The following is a 22,576-nucleotide window of genomic DNA, read 5'->3' as shown; positions in this document are numbered from 1 at the left end:
TCTGAAGAGGCACAGATGAGATACAGAAAGCTTAACTGTGGTATCTGGTAGAGTACATCCTTCATGAATAATCTCAAGAGCAGAAAACTACCAACTTATTAAAGTTCATGTGGTCTAGAGACATCTATAGCACCGATGTCACACTGCTTTGTGGCTGCTGGCTTGAGATTCTGTCACCAGTCCAAGCCAAGCTTGAGAACAATTTACAACCTTGCCCTGAACAGCCATCAAAATCCGAGACGGCCTTTTCTCGAGCGGCTCCCGTCGGCGCTCCAGGGTCAACCTGCTGCCTCTCTCACCACCTCTGTGTCGGCACAGTGAGATGTCAGAGGGCAGCAGCTGGGGTTCCCGCAGTTGGCCCTCCAGGGTCACCCTGCTGCCTCTCTCACCACCTCTGCGTCGGCACAGCGAGATGTCAGAGGGCAGCAGGTTGGGCTCCCGCAGTCGGCCCTCCAGGGTCACCCTGCTGCCTCTCTCACCACCTCTGCGTTGGCACCGTGAGATGTCAGAGGGCAGTAGCTGGGGTTCCCGCAGTCGGCCCTCCAGGGTCACCCTGCTGCCTCTCTCACCACCTCTGCGTTGGCACCGTGAGATGTCAGAGGGCAGCAGCTGGGGTTCCCGAAGTCGGCCCTCCAGGGTCACCCTGCTGCCTCTCTCACCACCTCTGCATTGGCACAGAGAGATGTCAGAGGGCAGCAGCTGGGGCTGCCGCAGCCAGCAGGTGCTCATCTTTGTGGAGATATGTACCTCATGTGGAACAATGCTGGCTATGAAATAAGCCTTTCAGAGGGTTCCAAGAACAAAAAATTCTAGGACAATCACTCTCCAGGACGAAGGGAAAGAAAAGCAAAACAAAAGCCATGCTCAAGAGCAAGTTCATGAAGTCCAGACAGCAACCACTCTCTCACCGTGGGTACGGGGGGAGACGGGGGAGAGGAAGCGCTGTCTGGGCAGACAGTGAACGGAAGACACGGTACTGATGAAGACTTTATTCCTCTGTCAAATTTCAGAGAGCAGAGAGGGAGGCAAAATATCCCTCGGAGCATCAAAGGCTCTTCTAGGCTTCAGTGGACTTAAAGCTCCAGGTCCACATCACCATCTTTTAAGCTTCTTCCTCTGAAAGACAAAAACAAAAGACAAACCCCAATGTTTGAGAAACGAGCCACTTCGTGTGAGATGTTCCCGCCTCCCTGAAGCTCCGGTCCGGGATGTTAACTCTGCTCGGGAGTGAAGCCTTCCTGGTCCTCTCTGTGTGCGGATCGCCCTCAGTCTTCAGCTGAGGAAGCAGGGACGGCTGAGCCGCCCATCTATGCAGACCCCAGAGCAGAACTCTGCCTTCACAATGCAGGCTGCTCATCAAGGACTTTCTCTGCCCTTGTCCAGAAGTTTCTTCCTCACTCTCGACACCTGCCAAAAAGCCCTCTCCCCTCCCCAAGTCCCCGCATGATCTAAAGCCCCTGAAGCAGAGCTGGTGGAAATGCTAGTCTGGGAACACAAACAAACTCAAGGCTGAAGATGACGAAGGCTACGGAGCATGCTCCTGGGCGAGCCACCGATCCCTAGAGGTGTCACAGAGGCTTGCTACCCACCTTCTTCTTCCTCTTCCTCCTCTTCCTCCTCATCGTCCTCGTCGGAGCTGAAGGTGCCGTCTGGCAGGCTGTAGACCCGGATGACCTGCTTGTTGGGGTCCTTGAGGATGAGGTACTTGCCCTCCTCCAGTTTCATGCAGATGTCAATGACGCAGCGCAGGATGCCCCAGGCGTTCTCCACGCTCAGGTTGATCTGGCTGGCGAACTCATTGGGCTTGAACTGCTGGGTGCCCAGGATCACGTGGCGTGAGGAGTCTTTCACGTGGTACCGGGACACGTAGCTGAGGGAGGGGTAAAAAGGGATGTCGGTGGTGGGGCAGGCTGGCATTGAGACAGTCAGGCTTACGGTCAGAAATCAGGGCTGTGACACCTGATCTGATGCTTAAGGAAAAAGCCAGGCTCCATGTTCCCACACGGACCCCTCCTCTCTGTGTAGGAACGAAGCCTCACCCAAGCTTGAGGTACTCAGACCCGGCCAGCAAAGCACAGCAGGTCCACCGGGCCAGCTTGTAGCTGTTGTTCTTCAGTTCCGTGGCAATGACGGCCCCTCTCTGCGAGTCCAGCTTCTGACGCCAGTCCACGCCGTTACAGTGCTGTAGGAGAACCAGCCGTTATGGGAGGGAAGGCAGGGGATGCACTAGCCTGCAGGTGTGTGCGTAAGTCAGACATGAGCAACCAATTCTCTCTCACACACACACATTCCCTCCCCCCCCCCTTTAAAGAAGAGCACGCCCCTGGCAAGGGGAAGTGTGTTGGGAAGTGGGGAAGGGATGCAGAGAAGAAGCCTAATATTAATCTAGGTGGAAAAGACTGGCGAGAGCTACAGATGGTCCTGACTGGAGGAGTGTGGTGGGGGACAGACTAGGTTAGCAGGAGCCGGGGGCAGAGGCCAGGAGCCCAGAGCCTGATGTGATCTCCATGCAGACAAGCAGACAGCATCCTTTCCAGCCACCTCACCCACACATGAGGAAATGAAGTGACTGGCTCAATGTCATACGGCAGAGCGTCCCAGTTTTTAGTTGAGGACAGCTTTAGGATATACTAACAGTTCCTTTTAGCAAGGAGTTAGGGACAGAGAACTCGAGAACAGCCTTCTGAGAGCCAGCAGTGAGAATCTGAAACGCGCTGTGGGGATCCCGTGAGTGTGGTGGCCTCCTCAGGCTCGCCCGGCACTCTGTGCGCTGAGACAGTGTTTGGATGACTGGCAGATAAAGTGAATGGGAGAAGGGCAGTAGTTCCAGGGCTCGGTTAGGAGACAAACGCAGGAAGGCTTAACAAAGAAGGTCCTAACCAGTGGGAGCCACAATGGAAAGCAGACAGTGTCCAGCAGCAAAGTATGTGTGCAGAACAGACGAACGGAGCTACCCAAGCTCTGGCCTTAGGTGGGCGGGACCAAGACAGAACTGATGGGTGGCCACGTCAGAGGCAACAGCAAAAACGAGGATGCTGGGAGAGGAAGGGATTCTGGTGAGAGGGAAAAAAGAAGGTGAGGCCAGCTAGAAGAAAAGATTTTATAAGTGATTTTTTTTTAAAAAAACAAAGTTCATGGTTTGAGGTAAGGTGGATTCTGAGACCGTTATCCCTGCAGTATCTCCCTTTCATCAGGGATGCAGTGTACGTCTGGTGAGAAAGCACGTCCATGATACAACTGCTGTTAATGGCAGATGCGGCACGGTCCAACTTTAGCCTGAAGACGAGACTATCCAGGCGCGCTCGACCTGATCACGAGGCTCTGAGATCTGGGTGGAGCGATCAGAGACAGAGAAATCCACAGAGAAAATTCTTTCCATGAGAAAGCCCTGACCTGCACTTGAACATGGAGGAGCCCCATGGAAAGGAACGTGGGAGGCCTCTGGGAACGGAGGCTCATGGACAGCATGGGCATCATGTTCCACGACCGCAGGGACTTCCATTCTGTAACCAGAATGAGCTTGAAGCCAATATCTGCCAGACGAGAACTCAGGTCCACCGACACCTTGCTTTCGGCCACGTGTTTACTCTGAGCAGAGAACTCAGCCATGTCATGCTAGATTTCTGACCTCCACAGTGTGAGTGCATATACAGGCGCTATTTTAAGGTGTAACGGAGTGTTGTTATGGAGCTAAAGAGAATGAATATATGGCTCTTTAAAAATAGAAAGTTATGAAAAGAAAAACGTAAACAGTTACGAGAAAAAGAATCCTTGGTAAAGCCTTCAGAGAGGGTGAAAAAGGAGGGAGACCAAGAAAAAAAAGTGAAGGGGCAGACAGACATTGAAGCCAATCATGACGTAATACTGCTTCATCAGGGCTGAGCTACCCACATAGCAATGCGGGATGATACACGGGGCCGTGGCAGGAAGCCCAAGGCCCAGGGTCAAGGACCTGGCAAACCCACCAGCGTGCTCCTTCAGTGGCTGACAGGGCAAGGGGCACCTGAGGGTGAGAGTCGGAGCCTGACTGTGGGTAGCAGACAGAGGAGGGGCAGGCCCTCCACATACCAGCTCATCAGAATGGACACACGCTGAGCATCACTGCTGTCCTTCCCGCCGAGCCCTGCCCCCTGCCGTCTTTTATCCCCCACAGCAACACCCAGGAGCATTGTCACCCACCTCACATGCACACAGAGCCCAGAAACAAACCTCAGAGAGAGAGTCACAGCCCCTGAATCAGGGAGCGCTAGCCTCATGGAAGAGGAGGAAAAATGAGGAGGCACCTTTCTCTGAAGTGCCTGTAAGTGTCGACTCTGTGCTAGATCTGAGAACTCGGGTTCTGTATGTGGAGGAGGAATCGGAAGGCAGTGGCTGGAGTAAATGAATGAACAGGTCAGAGGAAGAGCAGCTAGGCTTACAGGAAACCAGCCACCCCAGATAATAAGGAGAGACCAAAGGCAGAGGCCACAGACAGCAGAAGCCAACAGGCTGTCAGGACGGAGCAAAAAGGACAAAGTACTGGGCGAAGGTAGCTACTGACTTGTGTGTGCAGAATAAGCAGAGTTCTTAGAACTTGACTGATGTTCGACTGATACACTCCCACACATATTTCTACCCAGAGCAAGGAACTGGGTGGAGAGAACAGGCAAGCTCAGAAAAGACAGACTGAGCGACCACAAACAGGACAGGAGACAGAGCCGGAGTACTGGGGAAGGCGAGGAGGCTGTGCCTCACCCGGGAATCCCACTCGTTGAGGGTCTTGATGTTGATGAAGGACACCTCTCCGTTGGCCCCGGTCATGACACCATCATGCTCACAGCGGACAATCAGGTCAATGTCGTCACCAAGCTTCCACCTCCGGTAACTGTGAGAGAGAAATTCACTGGTCTCCCGAGATCCTCCATCCCAGACAGGATGGGGTCTGTGCCCGTCTGGTCACCACCCTCTGGGAGCTCCCGGCCAGAGGTGACATACCGATAAGCCACAGAGGCAATTTCGTTCTTATCCATGTCATCCTCCACAAATGGGTTTGGATTGGGGAAGTTGTATCGTTCCTTTCCCTACAAACAACACCAGAGGTGTCAGAAGACAGTCTAACCTTGTGGCCAAGGTCACCCCAAACCAGCAATCTTCTGCCTTTTCCAGCTGCCAGGCTTCCTTCCTTTTCTCCCCAGCACCAGGCACCAGCTGACCCAACACACTGATTTTATGAGGGTGGTTTTCCCCTTTAACCCCAACAAAGCTTGGTAAGGACAGGAACTTGCTACAGGCCAGATAAAACGGCCCCAGAGACACCACAGCTGTCAGTCTTTAAGAAGACGGCCCCCTGAAGAAAGTGGAGGGTGGATATGAACTGCCAACTGTTTGGTTAGCAGCCCAATGCTAAAGAAGACACTCTCAATATCTGGAAGAAGTGTTACCAGCATTCTAATTTTATAGAAAAGAACCGTACACCCAGTGCCTGGAGGCAGGCAATCTCTGCTCGAAGGTCCAGCTTGGACCCCCGTCCTACTCAAGCCCACACCCCAGGAGGGCCGCACAAAGTGACTGAGTGGCAGCTGAGCCAGTGACGAGGACGCGCCCGCCCCACTCCTCACCATCCTGAGGCACTGCTGGGAGAAGTTGTGGTTGATGTAGGTGGCTTCCATGGCGAGGTTGCGTGGCGAGTTGAAGGAATTGCCTTCGTCCTGAGGGGGCTCGTTGGCTGTCTCACTCACTGTCAGGAGGTCTGCAAAAGTGGTCGCATGGTTACCATCCACGTGACCCAGAGCCACCAATGCCATGCATGGAGAGTTGGCAAGATCCAGGACACAAGCCCCCACAGACACCCACCCCCAGCTACTAACGCGGGCCTCCCAAGTGTGGGGTTCCTGGACAATTTCAGGTACTAGCTAACATTAAGTAACATCCAATTGGATAGTAAGAGACTCCTTTTGTAATCTTTCCAGACTCTGGGGGTGAGGGTTTGATTTTTTTCCTGTTATATCTTTCATCACCGGGTTACAAAGGACCTTTGTAAGCTGCGTATAAGCTGCAAAAGCCTCAGACTTCAGAGAAGGGCCTGGGGCTGGGAATGTAATTGTTCCCTTTGCTTTGCTGTTCTGTTTGGATCGATTTTCGCGTGCGTGCACGTGTAACCCCTCACCCCGGAGTCTGTTCCTCCCATAGCCATCCAGTGGAAGGACAGAACAGCCTGTGGGGTCTCTGAGGCCGTTAATCTTTACAGAAGCACAGACATCCTTTCCTTGTGGTCAGCTGGTAGGTGTGAACCAAGGACCCTGGATTAGCACAGGCAGTGGAGCACTGAGCCACCGCTTGTTCCCAGGGCTCATGGCACTCAGAGCCTAGACTCTGTTCCCAAATGGCCCTTACTCACCTAGCACTGGCCTGGCTGTGCCTCCTGTGTTCTGCCATCAGCGTTCAAACCGAGGATTCCCCTCCCCACTTAATTATATGATCAATCTCCCTACTTTACAGTATTTATAAGGGGAAACTGCACACGCACTTAGTTTATATTACGGCAAAAATCCAGAGGTGCCATTCCCCTGAGCACTGTCTGGGAGCACAGTGCGCGGAGCTGAGGAAGCACCAGAGGGACAGGCAATTCTTCACATGTACGCCAGGGCAGGGAGGGCTCTGAACACTGCTGTCCACACTGGTGGGAACCGACCACTTCCTACTGGTTCTTTTGGAACTCTGCTCTAAACCAACACAAATGTCCATCCACTCTCACTGTATGTCCCAAAGAGCCCTGCTGGCACAGGGCTTCTAACCCATCAGCTGCTCTGTGGCACGGAGGTGTGGCAGCCTGCTTCCTGGAACCTCTGAGGCACTTCTCCTCCGTCCTAGGGGGTCTCAGGAGCCGAGATGGACAACAGCTGGTGTGGTTTTGTGTATTCCCACCTGGGCTTCTTACCAAAGTCGGAGTTGTCTCGCTTGTCAAAGAAGAGCTTGGAGCCGACTCTCTGCACGACGATATCCCAGGAGTACACCGAGCGGGTGCAGCTCATCAGCGTGGCCAGAATGGCATCGGTGGCAAACACATTCCCCTGAGTTTTGGCCAGCTGCAAGGAGGACGAGACAGAGGTGGTCGGAGGGCCTGCTGGCTAACTGCCATTCAGAGGGAGAGGACTCCTGTGTGCGCACGTTCCTCAGGAACAAAGTGCACGTAAGTACGTTCAGGGAGGTGCCAGGGCAGAGAAGCTGGCGGGCGGCTGGGTTACAATCCGAGACCAGCTCTCCTGGACACTACACTCGAGGCCCAACTGCAAAGTGCCTTATTTTCACCCAATGCCAAGATATAAAGCCCAAATGATCAATGTGGATCGCTGTTCTTTCTGACCACCACCACAGAAGCTTGTGGTGGTCCCAAAAAGTGGAGGGGGCTGGCGGGCAGGTACCTTTCTGATGACAGGGTCGTCCGTGGTGGTGACGGTGTGGAAGATGCGCTTGATACTCCTCAGCAGCTTCTCGTTCCTCGTGGTGATGCGGTCAAAGGCTTTGTCGTAGTACTCCAGGGCCCCGCAGCACTCGCTGAGGGGAAAGCGGGTGAGGCTGCTAAGTGAGGAGGCAGAAAACCTGGCAGGACCCTTGTTCTCAGCCCGGGCCCCGCGTCAGAGCCGGGAAGGAAGCGGGATGATGCCCTGCTGTGGGGCCACCCCAGATCGGGGCATCCTGAACTTTCTAAAGCTCTTCAGGGGACTCTAATGTGCAGCCTGAGTACACAAATGCCTACATGCAGAACTTTAACATATCAACTCAACTCAATCCCACTGAGTCAAAACCAACTCACTGCAGGTCCTCCACAATGCGAACATAGAAACTCTGGATGACCCAGCTATTCCGCTTCTTGGATATACCCTGAGAATATGAGAACTGAGGCACAAACTGAGCTTTGCACACCAGTGTTCACGGCAGTGTTATTTACCATCATAAGAACATGGAAACAGCCCAAATGTCCAACCACCAACAAATGGACTGAGAAATTATGGTACATTCACATAATGGAATACTATGCAGCATGCAGGAGCAAAAATTTTGTAAATTATTACATAACTTGGGAGGGACTGGAGAGCATTATGCTGAGTGAACTAACCCAGTTTCTCAAGGATAAACATTGTCTAAGACCGCTCATGTAAAAGTGGCTTCACATTCTTTCTGGAAATGTTGTTTTGTGCTGTCGCGTTGGAACCGACCCACTGCTGACCTTCTAAGTGGGCTTTTAGGTGCTGTAAAGCACATACAAGGAGATCGCCCATCCTTTCTCCACAAAGCAGCTGGGGGATTTGAACTGTCTGCCTCTGGATTAGTGGACAGCTCCTTACCACTAGACCACCAGAACTGCAAAGAGTATTTTGGAAATACTTGGGCTTCCTCTTTCCCAGTTGGCCCCCAACCCTGGAGAACGGTGAAAGGTTTTACGAGGTGCTGCTTACATGTCCTGGGGCTCGGAGACCTCCAAGTAGCGCATCTTCATCAACTGAGGAAAGTCCATCTCCTCTTTGACCTCCCAGTCGCTGCGGACTTCAACTGATGAATCGCGGGGTTTCTGTAGCGAACAGGAGTGAAAACGTTACAGTTGGCTCAGAAGACCACACAGAACAAATCAGACTAGAGGCAGTGCAAGAGCAAAGAGAGCAGAGACTGAGGATGGAGAAGGGCTTCCGGCCCACCTGCCTCCAGCCCTGCCAACATACTGAACATTTATGGCGTGCTGGCTGTTTTAGAAGCCTTTGATTCTTAGAAAACAAAAGGCAGGCCTGGAATGGAAACCGCCCTCATGACTCAACCTTCAGCTAAACGACAGACAGGTCTGTGTGGTGACCCACAACCACAGGGAGGAACACACTCCCTCGTCAGCAGCATTAGGATCTCAAGGGCAACAGCTGTCCAGGGATAAGCTTTGAAGGCAGTAAGGGAGAGGAGAAGCAGGTCAGTCAGAGAGGAGGCGCGCGGGAGCTGCTGTCCCGTACCACTATGTCCCCAGTCCAATGTTCGTGGGGTTGGAGCACGTGAACATTTACAGCAGCACTGCTCATTAATACCAGAGACTGGAAACAATTCAAATGTCCATCACTCGGCGAACGGATAAATAACATATATGCCTAGAGAATGGAGTATCCGTCAGCCACCAACAGAAACACTTGTGGACGCCTGTGCTAATACGCGTGGACTCTGAAGACATCTGCTACGGGAAAGAACTGCGTCACCAAGACCACAGGTTGTAGGACTCCATCTGTAACAACTGTCAGAACAGGCAAATCCAGAGACAAAAAGGAGACCAGTCATGGCTGAGGCTGAGGGGGAGGCAGAGCAGCTCTCAAAAAAAAAAAATTCACAGCATCTCCTTCTAGGATGGTGACGATGTGATGACGTCAGGAGAGGCAATGGTTGTTCACCTCTTCAAGTACTGTGATCAGCGGACTGTGTACTTTAAATGGGTCAACTGTATGGCATGTAGCTTTTTATTTTAAGAAAGTGCAAAAAACTTAAACTCACTGCCATTAAGTTGAAACCAACTCATAGTTAATCCTCTAGCAGGTATCCAGAGCGTGTGAACAGCACGAGAAGAGGAAACTGCCCATCGTTTCCTAGGAAGCTGCTGGTGGATTTGAACCACCAGAGACACCACCTTTGGGCCAGCAGTGCAACTCCTTACGACCTGAGCTCCCGCTCAATAAAGTTGGGATGAAAACAAGTGGAATTCTAGGCAGAGTTCTGGTACGGCCGGTAATACCTGTGATTTCTGGTCCCATTTTTGCCGCACTCCAAACTGCTTCTGGAATTTCTTCTGCAGTCGTATGCGTTCTCTGCAAAGACAGGAAATGTCTCGGATCAGGTCTTTCAGCTCATAGCTTTCTCCACAGGCTGGAGATGCCATTCTCTTGGGCAAACCTCACCACAACATCTTCTCTGAATGACAGAAGATGGGCCTTAGGAAGAAGGAATAGTCCAACAGGGTACAGCGCACAGAGGTCAAGTGTGGTGCTGCTGTATGCTGTCAAGCTGGAACTGACCCACAGCTGACCCTCCCGTGGGTTCTCAGAGACAGTAAATCGCATAGGAGGAGAATGCCCATCCATCTCCTGTGCAGCAGCTGGTGGAGTTGAACCACGTGACTTTGGGGCTGCAGCACAGCTTTCTAACCACTAGGCCACCAGAGCTCTCTGGTGCTCTTTAGACGTTACAAGTGTCATTGTTGCGTGATCCTCTAGTAGGTTTTCAGAGGCAGCTCACCTCACGGAAGGAGACTGCCCATCCTTCTGTGGAGCAGGTGGGGGCCTCAAACTGTGTGCCTTTGGGTTTGCAGCACAGATTCATTGGCCCTAGGCCACCAGAGCTCCCTGTTAGAAGTGTACTCTCCCCAACCCACGGGCACCCCGACCTTGGCGGAGTCCACTGCAATGTGGCACTGGGAATACACGAGGTGACTACATGGTCTCTCGTGGTTAAGGTGCCCCTGCCTTCCATCAGAGCTCACGCTCACAGGCACCGTGTCTCAACCCACTCTACTCGACCTGCCACGAGTGAGCCTTTGGAGAATGATGCAGGGCTTAAAATATGCTTTATGAGTTAAAAAAAAAAACAACAACAAACCAACCTCACCCCCCCACCCCCAATGACAACATAAACAAAAAAATCCATGGTCCCAATGACCCAGCCTGGGAAGAGAAACCTGTTGTGGGAGGACAGGACTCACCTCTCCTTTTGCTTGGCACTCTTGGGCAGCGTCTGCAGGTTAAACTGTACCATGTTCCGTCGATCTTTGTCTCTGCGGAGGTTACGCTGGGAATTGGGAGGGGGGGAATTCCGTTATGAGGCATCTGGCTTATAACGGGGAACGCTAATGGATACAAAATGTTCATGCTTTGCATTTTTTTCTGTGCTTTTACTCTAAAATCGTCAACAATCTCAAATTCTAGTGGGAGAAATCTTTGGAATTAGTTTCAACTTCTATCCCTATAAGCTGGGTTTTTTTTTTAACTGCAAGAAGTTACTGGGTTTTATTAGCGTTGCTGAATTTGTCTCATGTAATAATTAGATGCAGCCTGGCTGGACCAACTACTCAATAAAACCTGCAAACAGCAATTAAGCCAAGCCACAGGCACAAATATCCCTCTCATCTGTGAGACCCATCGCTGGAATGAACGTCCTTTGTCAGCACAGGATGGTTCTGATGCCTGAGCAGCTGGTTAGCAGAAACCCAAACGAAGTGTATTACCAACACCAATACCAGTTAATGTCGCAACACAATCTGCCAGGACCACCAGCCAGTGTCCAAGCACCCAACAGCTGAAAGGGATTCACAAGGGACCATGAATGGAGGCTTTCCTCACCCGAGCACTCACAAGCTCCCATCAAACAGCCCCGAGGTGTTCTGTGCCGACTCCCGGCCTACCTGTGCGAACCGCATCCGGTTCCGCTGGTAGGCTGTCTTCTGTGTGCGTGCCGTGTCCACCAGCTGGAAGCTAGTTTCATCCTCCTCGTGGAAATAAGCATACTGACTCCCCCCACCGAACTGGGAGGAATACTTGTCTGGAGAAAGAAGTGACAGTCTGTAAACACCACTACCTCCAGGCTTTATCGCGAATGGCCTTGCTCGTGCAAGTGTGGCTTTCAGACCTGCAGCACTGACTGGGAGCCTGTGAGAAATGCAAACCCACACGTGCCCCACCAGACCTCACAAATCAGAACCAGCATTTTAACAAGATGTGATGCACATGCAGATTCATGCCTGAATCTTCTGCACTGCCCTTTCCATCACGTGGTGCCCAGGGCAGACATGTCTAACAGAGTGGGACATACACTGCTATCACCCTCGGCCTCAGATATCTTAAGCTGGTACCCTACACAGCCACTTTCCATTATCTTAATTAACTCAGAGGAAAATAAGCCAAACACCTTATGTACCTTACTGGGATCTTAAAACTAGGGTTATTAGCCTAGGGTTTCTTGACAGGCTTAAAAAAAAATTCAGTAGATCCCATGGAATGCAAAACGGGAATGTGCTGAGATTTTTAAATGGATTATGGCCCCCTAACAGTGAGAGAAACATCCCTAGTTCCCCAATAGAAGAGTGAAATTGCTTCAATCTCCATTTAAGTCTTTTTCTCAAAGTCAAAATCCAAGGAGCTACTTGTTGTTATGTGCCGTCGAGTCGTTAGCGACTCATAGCGACCCTATGCACGACAGCCCTAAACCCTGCTCTATCCCGCGCCAACTGCACTGCCTCTGACACACCCATCCCAATTATCCCAGTCACCGAATCAATCCATCTCATAGAGGGTCTTCCCCTCCTGCGCTGTCCCTCAACCCTTCCAAGCATGATGTCCCTCTCCAAGGACCCGTCCCTCTTGGCAACATGTCCAAAGTATGTCAGACGAAGCCCTAGAATCCTTGCCTCCAAGGAGTTGCTTGGTTTAATACTCTCCAAGATGAATCTGTTTGTTTTCCTGGCAGTCCATGGTAAATTCAGTACTATTCTCCAGCACCACAGCTCAAAAGCATCCACTCTCCTTCTGTCCTCCCTAGTCATTGTCCAGCTCTCTGATGCATAACAGGCGATTGCAAAGACCATGGCCTATATCAGGCGCACCTTAGTCTCCAGAGAGACACCATTGCTCTTGAGAACTTTAGAGAGGTCCCTAACAGCAGACTTTCCCACTGCGATACGCTTTTTGATTTTCTGACTGCTGGTGCCAAGAGTGTTGACTGTGGAGCGGAGCAAACTGAAGCTGTGAACAATCTCAATCTCTTCGCCATCCATCCTGACGCTGCCAATTGGTCCAGTCGTGAGAATCTTTGTCTTCTTGACATTGAGCCTCAATCCATACTGAAGGCTGCAGTCCTTGACCCTCCGCAGCAAGTGCATGAGGTCCTCTTCAGTTTCAGCAAGCAGGGTTGTGTCATCTGCATAACGCAGATTGTTAATAGGTCTTCCACCAATCCTGATGCCACAATTCCCCTCATAAAGCCCAGCCTCCCGGATAATCTGCTCTGCATACATGTTGAAAAGGTACGGAGACAGGATGCATCCCTGGCGTACATCCTTCCCAATTTTGAACCACGCAGTGTTACCCTGCTCTGTTCTGACTACTGCCTCTTGGTCCAAGTATAGGTTTCGCATTAGCACAATTAAATGTTCTGGGATTCCCATTCTTCTGAGTCAGCCACAGTTTGTTATGATCCACACAGTCAAACGCCTTTGCATAGTCAATGAAACACAGACAGACATTCCTCTGGTATTCCTTGCTTTCAGCCAAGATCCATCTAACATCAGCTACAATATCCCTAGTACCATGACCCCTTCTAAACCCAGCCTGGACTTCCGGCAATTCTCTGCTGATGTGCTGTTCTAGGCTACTTAAAAAAAAAAGTGCTAGAACATGCTCTTTAAAACAAGGATTATCCGTATTTCCTTCTCATTCTAGAAAGCTGTCAGATGCATATTAACAACTCTCCCAAGTGCCCTACTTGGACTGTAAGTGTAAGAATACTCACTGGTGTATCTCTTATCCTGGTACGTGGCACCCGTCCAGTCTGCCACCTAATAAGAGCAACAAGGAGAGACAGAGAATGTACAGGTCAACCAGGCAGGTTTCTGCTGATCCAGAAACCCTGGGCAAAGTGAAAGGAAGACACTGTGGGACGGCCTAGCAGAAGAACTTGATCATAATGCCTCTGGAAGCCCACACTCTCCCCATGACTACTTCCCAGGCCAGAATCTTCCTCAGTTGGCATCACCCTAAGGAACACAGCAATGATGCTTCGGAGGCTAAAATGCCAACAGGAACTCCTGAGAAGCAACAGCCATGGTCTGAAACACACTGTATCCTGCTGATGGGTCAGTACCTTTCCCAGCCGGTCTCCCTTGCTGAAGGGCTGGTAGGGCATGTCCCGAAACTGCTCGGGAACTGCACAGGGGCCCCAGCCGGAGGGGTTGTCCTGGATCACGGGCGTCATGAACTTGGCCATCTTCTACAACCTTAAAGATACAAATAAGGTACATAGACCGACATATAAACGATAAATACAAAAACCAACGAAACACACACATACACAGAGCAACTCTTAACTGGTGAGCTACTGTTTTCTTACAAACGACGTACTGGTTTCTTACAAACGACGTAATAAAGGATTAAAACACACTTGACTGATAACCACATTTATCTACTATGTCATTAGTTCTGTGACAGCTTTGAAAAGAAGCCGTACCTCATGTTTGGTAGTATGTCACAGCATAAGTGGCAGTTTTTCTTATTATTACATAAAATAACGGTGCTAATTAAAATCACCGTGCTTCACAGATGTGATATTTGATAACCTCCTTTCAAGGGCAACAACCACATTCTGAATCTGAGAAAGCCCTTCACCCAGGCAGTCAATACGTCCCCAAGTCCTAAGCTCCTCATCTGTCAAGTCCATAGAGTCACTGCTAAAGTTTACATAAGACCACTGAGAGAATCTCAGACCACCCCCCCACGAAAATGCTTCTTTTATCAAATGCAACACAGTTACTCTCTAGAGTTACAAAATACATCTATTCACATAGTGAGAAAATGCTTCTTTTATCAAATGCAACAGTTACTCTGTAGAGTTACAAAATACATCTATTCACATAGTGATGAGGGAAAAAGACTGCAAGCAGGTCTAAAAATTTGACTTTCCTTTCTCAATTTTCTCTCAATAATCCAAATCCTGTGTGTACAGCAAGTGGCTACAGAACCAAGCCAAACACCTGCCAGGAGGTCGGGGTCACCATAAACCTTAGGGCAAAACTCAGCACACCTCAAATATTCACAAATATGGGAGCCAGGGGGCTCTCCTGGCTCAGTGGTATGGAATGACATTGCTAACCCAATGACAGACAGTTCAAATCCACCAGCTGCTCCATGGGAGAAGGATGGGTGAGCAATCTCCCCCAGTGTGCTTTGCAGCTTTTGAAAACTTGCTGGAGAGTCAGCTGTGACCTGGTTCCAACCCAAGGGTACACAACAATAACAGGGGTACCAGGCACTGGTTTTAGTGCTAACCCTGCATGAATTCTCAAATCCTTGCACCAATCCTATGAGGTGAGGAACCAGTGTAATTGCTGCTTTCATCAAACTAACAAATGCCTCAATGCTGGTTGATGAGAACTAGGAACGATGGTCGCCTGGTTCCAGAGTCTGTCTTCATGATGCTGTAATGCTTCTCAGGAGCAAATAAACCAGCAATTGCCAAGCATATGCTTGTCTGACAGTCTCTAACAAAAGCCACACATTTACCGTACACTGTTCCTCTCTCAGAACTGGCTTCCAGGGCGAAATGGACTACACAAGTATTTCATGGAAACTAGACAGCAAATAAAAAAAGCAAAGGCTGATGGCCTCTCCTCATGGTCCAAAATAGTGAGCTGGGGCTTCCTACAGAGATGACACTAGGTTGACAGCAACAGAGATTGAACCCAGGTGCCTCACCCTCCCATTCTGAATTTAAGCCATGCAACAGGAATATGACAGAAGGAAGAGATTATGGTCTGAACAATTCACACAATACCCATCGAGCTCTATGTGCAGGTATCATGACAGAGCTTTTGCCACAATCTTTCTTCCAGTATTATGCTCAAAAATCTGAAGCTAACTCCAACAGCTGACTGGCACATGAGTTTAAAGCTGATGTGATATCCGGGCCTGCCTGCCTTAAATGCAACACTCTCTCCCTGCTGTTACTGTTGGTGAACAGCCAGAAACTCTGGGACTTTTATCATCCCCTAACAACACAACCAAGTCACCAAACACACTGTTTGCTCTTTTTATTTAACAGTTAAGTAAGAGGCCCAGAAGGAAGCAAGCCCAAGACACGACATGCACTTTTCCAAGGTGTAAGATGGAGTGAGGGGAATGAAACTAGAGGGGAAATGGAACCATGTGGGGAAAAATACGTAGTGACAGCTGTACTGGCCAGTTTTGTGTGACTAGATTACTGAGACAGATCTAATCAAGACCGTGGGAAGAGGGATTTCCGATAAGAAATCAATCTCCCCCAACCCAATCAACTATTTTGAAGAAAAGGGGACAAGGGCTGATCATTGCTCAACTTGTCACCCTCAATAATCCACTGGTAGACACGAAGTTTGCAGGCACTTCAGAAAAGGCAGCTCTAAGATCCAGCTGTGTTAAGTGACAACCAAATACGCCCTGACGTCACTGAACAGAACTCCACTGAAGCCAGAGGCATCGTCCACTGGTCCAGGCTCAATAGCGATCTGGACTTGCTGGCCCCTAAAGTGGGCTTCCGTCCCGCCCAGCTGAGAAGCAGCGGCAGCAAGACGGAGACGTAAAAGTCTCTTCCGGTAGACCCCCGAAGGTCGGATCCAGCCCGAACCGGCTCCGAAAGCCTGCGGGACATCACACAACAAGCCGCTCACCTGCAGTGGCCTCGGCCGAGCCCGATGGCCGGAGATGATCCGGGCAGACGATCGTAGCCACCAGCAGCACTCAGAAGCAGGAAAAAAGAGAAAGAAAAAGATGCGCGCGCAGCAGCCGGCGCCGTAAACACCACTAGCGCTTGTCGTAAATTGTTCTCCCACGGCGGCCGAGATGGGCGGAAGGACGCGCGAGCCGTAAAGCGTACGTCAACCCGGAAAGTCGTCACTGCTTTTGGCGGAGTTTGGGGATTTGCCGCTGAGACGCCAAAACGCAAGAGGTGTGATTATAGTAACGTCAGGGCGCCGTGAAACGTGGAGGCCATGCTTTGGCAGCCGAGGGGCGGGAAAGACTGACAGCCACTCTGTATCCCAGAATTCTCCACGGGACTGTTTGTGCCCTCTGTATCCCATAAGCCCCCGCGGCTCCCGCCCTCTTTAACCGGACACAGTGATTTGATTCTTGACAGCAAAAGGAAGAGACTAGTATCTAATTCAGAGTTTATCTTTACTTCCTCCCCTTATAGGGTAAGTGAGCTCTGATGGCTTAGCGCTAAGGAGATGAACTCCCGACCCAAAGGTGGGAGGTTCGAATCCACCAGGTGCTCCGCGAGAGAAAGACGTACAGCTTCTGAACACCTGTTAGAGGGTCAACTTTGGTCTCTTACGACTGGTCGGTGCAAAGAGCAACTTAGAGAAACCAAGGCCGAAGAAGGGTAACCTGGGTCAGGGTTGTTACTAGGTACTATTGAGTCGAATAAGTTTCACAGCAACCTTGTGAACAGCCCACATGAACCCTCCCCTGTCCTGTGCCATCCTAATCATCTCTGACACACTAAAGCCCATTGCTGAAGTCAGTTTGTCAACCATATCACTGAGGGTGTCTTCTCTCCTTTGTAAGGAATAGCTTCTAACACCATGCACAAAGTATGAGGGAAGAAGTTCGCCATCTTTGCCTCCAAGGAGCACTCTGGCTGCACTTTTTCCAGGACATACCTGTTTGTTCTTTTGACGCTCCATGGAATATTCAGTACTCTTCTCCAGGACCACAAAAGAACTCAAAGATAACAAGTCTTCAGTCATCCTTATTCATTGTCCAGCTCTCTGATCCTAGCAGGTGATTGAAAAGATCATGGCCTAACTCAGGTGCACCTTAGTCTTCAAACCGACATCATTACTCTTCAGCATTTTGGAGAGGTCCCTGACAGCAGACTTGCCAAATCAATACGTCTCTTGATTTCCTGACTGCTGGTGCCAAGGATGTTGATTGTTGGCTCATGCGAGATGAAATAATTGACAGGTTCATTCCTTTCTCCATCTATCATGATGTTGACTGTTGGTCCTGAGGTGTGGTTTTCCTTGATGTTGAGATGTAATCCATACCGAAGGCCTCGATCTTTTGCAGCAGGTGTTTCAGATCTTGTTCACCTTCAGGAAGTAAAGTTGTATCATCTGCATAATACAGGTTGTTGAGTGTTCCTTCAATTCTGATGCTGTTTTTCATCATAGAGTCCAGCTTCACGAATTATTTGCTCAACATACAGATTGAATAGGTATAAAGAAAGGATACAGCTGTGACACACACCCTTCCTGATTTTAAACCATGTGTCTTGCTCCAATCAGACCACAGCTTGTTGGTCTAGGTGCAGATTCCATATTAGCAAGATTAAGAGTTCTGGGATTCCCATTCTTCTCAGTGTGTTCAGATCCACAATGTTCAAAAGATTGTACAGCAACAGTTACTGTAGTTTAAAAAACTACAGGGAAAGAGGGAGGCCCTCGAGACGGATTGACAGAGTGACTGTAAAAATGGGTTCAAGCATGAAGATGGTGCAATATAGGAAAAAGTTTAGATCATAGGGTCTAAACTTTATTCACAGGATCACTCAGAGTGGTGGTCGACTGGATGGTGCCTAGCAAAAGTTTAAAAACAGATTTTGAGTCTCACAAAGATGGTTATTCCAGATATTTAATTTGGAGCTCAGGAACTGGCGTTTGAATTGACGACTGTGATTCTGGATGAAGGACTGAGCCCCACTGGCACATTGCAGCCGTCCATCTTCTCAGCAGCTGTAGTCTAAGGGGTTTCTGTTGGGAGTCTTCCTTGGAACAATTTGAAAATCTTAATCTTGTGAGACTACAAATTGAAAACCTAACCCTGTGACACAGTCAGCGTTGACTCACAGGCATTCTATAGGATACAGACCTGCCCAAAGATCTAAACCTTTGTGGAAGCTGGTTGCCGTGTATTTCTCCTGTGGAACATCTCCTGGCTTCACCTGCAGGCCTTCAGGTTAGTGGCTGAGTGCTTTAACCACCACATCCCCAGGACACTTATAGGAAGAGACTAAGACCAGAACAAAACACAGAACCCCCAAAACAAGCGGTCCCTCCAAAGCCCCCTCACTATCCTCGAATAGGTTTCAATTCCTAGTGACCTTTTATGTTGCTTGCTTTTTATTTTTACTTTTTTATTGTGATTTGAGTGAAAATTTACAAAACATACTGGATTTTGATTCAATCATTCACACTTATTTTGTTTTAGAATGTGTGGTTGATTAACTAGTGCATTACGACATCTATTATTATTATTATTGTATATTGCCTTTCTGTTCCCTCAACTCACCTATTAATTTTTGCTCTCCTTTCAGTTCCTGGAAACCATGTAAGAATGATCTTACCTGTGTGTAAACCTTTCTTTTTATAATAAGGACCTTTATACAATGTCCTTTTGTAGCTGTCTTAGGTCACTTAGCATAATTTCATCTTAGATTCATCCACGTTAAGTAGTGTTTCTTTATCATTCTTTGTCGTTGATTGTGGTCAAGTTGAGCACAACTCATAGTGACCCTATGAACAAAAGGCTGGAAGCCTTTCTATAAGAACTATCATCATTTATCAAAGTTCATAGAGTGTTGCGTAATACTCCACTATGTGAACTTACCGTAGTTCCTTTAACCATTGCTCAGATAATGAGCACTTGAATTGTTTCCATCTCCAGAGAGTTTCAAAACTGAATCTTGTGAAAACATTCTGCCTTATTTGATTTGCTCAAAGTCAGACCCTTTCCTGCCTTGCCTTCTAGGCTTCATCTCCCTGTCTGTCTTCTTTATTGGAAAGTACATATCGACGCAGGACTGTAACAATGGACTCGAGTGTATCAGAGATAGAATGGTGGAGGTTAAGTCATAGTTCTAATGTATTGTTCATAGGGTTGCTTTGAGCTGTAGTCAACTAGATGGTGCCTAACAACAACAACAACAACAACAACAACAACATACCTATTACTAGACAAAGCTGGGATCTAGGTTAGGCTAGGCCATGGTCTGAGCTGCTTCCTTTCTTTGTGCCTCAGTTTCTTTTTCTGTTAATTGTAGATAAAAATAAGGGGATGCTGTGAGGGTGAAAATCAAGCATGTGTGCTAAGGTACCTAGAGCTTTCACTTACCAGTTGGGTTAGCATGGACAGACTATTTGACTTCAAAACCTTCTTCAAAAACCAAACTAAATAAACCCCACTACCACTGAGGAGATTCCATCTCCTGGAGACACGCCTTCAGGTTTCCAAAGCTGTACATCTTTCGAGGAAAGGGCCACATTTTTCCGCGAAGGGACAACTGGCAAATCCCAACTGGCAGTTTTCTCCTTTGCAGACACTGCTCGAGTCAAATTGCCAGAGAAGTGTGCCCTTTTGATTAGTAAAGCAATATGCTTCAGTGCCTAGTAATACATATTTGTTGAGTTGGTTTATGTATGGGGGGGCTTAATGAGAATTAAATGAGAGAATGAATTTAGCACATCATTCTGGGCACATATTCGCATAGGCTCTTGTTGTTCATGTGCACTGTGGAGTCAATTCTGATGCCAGATCAACTGTTTAAGGCAAGGTAGAACTGCCTTATGGCATAGTGGTAAGAACTTGCACTGTAATCCCAAAGGCATGCGGTTCAAATCCACCAGGTGCTCTGTGGGAGAAGGATGGGCAGTTTCCTGCTTCTGAAAACCAGCTCGAGGGTCTGCTATGAGTTGGTTACAATTTGATGACACACAGCAATGACAGGCTGCCGTCTTAAAGTGATCGCCAGCCGTTTCTCCCACAGCAGCTCAGGGTGGGCTTGCACCGCTCCATTTTTCGTTAGCAACTGAACACATAACTGTTGTTCCACCAGGATTCTTTCCTTCAACATTGTCGTTGTTGTGTGCCCTTGAGTCACAACAGACTCATATCTGATCCTCTGGCAGGTTTTCAGAGGCTGTAAATCATATGGGAGGCGATTGCTCATGTCTCCTGTGAAGCAGCGGGTGGATTCGAACCAGCTACCTTTGGGTTTCCTAGTGGTAAGGAGCTGTGTTGCAGTCCCAAAGGCAAATCCACCAGCTGATCTGTGGAAGAAGGATGGACAGTCTTCTCTCGTGCGACTCAACTGTCTGAAAACCTGCAGGAGGGTCAGCTATGGGGTGGTTCCGACTCTATGGTACACAACAATCCTCACCTTTGGATTAACCTTACCCTCTAGGGCACCAGGACTCATTCAATGAACTCTGGTGCAGTTAATTTTAGTAATAAATTGTCATTATTTTAAAACATAAAGGGAAATGTATTTTTGCTGACATGCTTTGATGGTGTTTTTCTTCTTCCCTCTGTGGGCTCTCAGGCCATCTGCTGCATCCTCCCTTGGTGACTTGGGTTAAAGTTGAATCATCTTGTCCATATTTTGGCCCAGAAGCCTTTGCCCCCGCCCCCCTGATAAAAATGAGTTTGGAGGGTTCTGTCTCCTTCCCAGTTGTGGTTCCCCAAGCTTGGGTGGGAGGCCTTGCATTGGTTCTCTCTCCTAACTCCCTGCTGTCACTTTTTCTGCCTGTCTTGTTGTCCAGTCTGCACATGACAATGGGATGTCCCTTCTTTACACTGTCAGGGTGTACCCACCCCACTTCACCCTCCAGAACCCTTAAAAGGACTGGAGTGCGGGGAATCCATGGTCTACCAGTTACTGTTGGGTTCCGGTGTGTTCCCAATGGCTGATTTTTTGAAGGAGCTAGCCAGGTGTTTCTTCTGAGGCACCTGTGGTTATGTGCAAACTTCCAGCCTTTACGTTAGCAGCCTAGCTTTGAATCACTTACTATCTTGGAACGACCCTGGAACTCTTCCTGAGGGGGTGGGAAACAAACCAAGCCCACTGCCATCTGGTTGATTGTGACTCACAGTGACCTTAGAGGGCAGAGCAGAACTGCTCCGTGGTGTTGCCAGGCTTGTCCATGTTTGTGGAAGTAGTTTGTCTGAGTTTTCTCTGGGAGAGCACCTGGGAGATTTGAACTGCCAACTTGTCTGGTTAACAATGCAATGCTTCTACCCTGAGTGGGAGAAGCACTGATAAAATTCTGGAGCCAAAGAGGTTGTGAGCAGACTTGAAATGGTTAAAGCCAGCTCAAAGGAGATGACCAGGTAATATAGCAGGGAAGGAATGACTTTGCCCAGGTGGAGAGCAGTCTGCTAGAGAATGGAGGTGTTTGAGGGGTGTAGTGGACAGACCGAGTAGAACACACAGAAAGGGAGGCACAGAGAAGAAGGCTAGGAAATGCCCAAAGCAGAGGAGTGGGCACCAAGCAGGGAATGGTTGTGTGGGTGGTGGGGTCCTGATGAGTCCAGAGATGATAATGAGGGAGCGCTGGTGACTTAGTGATAAAGAATTGTGCTGCCAACTCAGACTCTGGCGGTTCAAATCCATCAGCTACGCTGCAGGTGAAAGATGGGCAATCTCTTCCTGTGTGATTTACTACTTCTGAAAATCTGCTGGAAGGTCAGCTGTGAGTGGATTCTGACTCAAAAGTACATAAAAATAACAGTAACAGTGAGAGAATATAGAGTTTGGAAACTGTTACTTGGTTAGAATTCTGATTAAAAGATAGGAGGGGATGGAAGGCATGTGGCGGGGGTGGGGGGTGGGGGAACACACACACCAGAAAAAGGAAACACTGAAAAGTAGTCCCAAGGGAGCATAGTGGCTTCAGCAGAGAAATGAGCTCCCCAGCACTGGGCTCATCAGAGCAGAGGTGATGGTAGCCAGCCAGAGGCATGGTAAAGAGATTCATTGAAGGGAATGAATTGGCCCCATGGCCAAGAAGACCACTTCCCATCCTCCTTCCTGCTTCAAAGGCCACATGTGGAAACAC

At 49.2% G+C, this 22,576-nt stretch overlaps 1 protein-coding gene across 1 annotated transcript; it reads right to left on the bottom strand.

Annotated features, from left to right (window-relative positions):
- Positions 1–1,076: 1,076 nt before the first annotated feature.
- EIF3D (eukaryotic translation initiation factor 3, subunit D) lies at positions 1,077–16,437 on the bottom strand. The gene is made up of 15 exons (XM_006890158.1): positions 16,409–16,437; positions 13,852–13,984; positions 13,501–13,546; positions 11,399–11,535; positions 10,700–10,785; positions 9,737–9,809; positions 8,436–8,548; positions 7,401–7,533; positions 6,917–7,064; positions 5,598–5,728; positions 4,975–5,060; positions 4,735–4,864; positions 2,040–2,182; positions 1,590–1,870; positions 1,077–1,116 (listed from the first exon to the last, which is right to left on the bottom strand). The coding sequence occupies exons 2-15, from the start codon at positions 13,972–13,974 to the stop codon at positions 1,103–1,105; spliced, it is 1,644 nt and encodes a 547-aa protein (XP_006890220.1). The 5' UTR covers positions 13,975–13,984; positions 16,409–16,437; the 3' UTR covers positions 1,077–1,102.
- Positions 16,438–22,576: the final 6,139 nt, after the last annotated feature.

This window comes from Elephantulus edwardii, unplaced genomic scaffold (genome assembly GCF_000299155.1).
Source record: "Elephantulus edwardii isolate Elephantulus edwardi_28Jun2011 unplaced genomic scaffold, EleEdw1.0 scaffold00086, whole genome shotgun sequence".
NCBI classification, from domain to species: domain Eukaryota; kingdom Metazoa; phylum Chordata; class Mammalia; order Macroscelidea; family Macroscelididae; genus Elephantulus; species Elephantulus edwardii.
The sequence above is the reverse complement of the archived record's forward strand: the minus strand, read 5'-3'. Positions and strand labels throughout refer to the sequence as shown.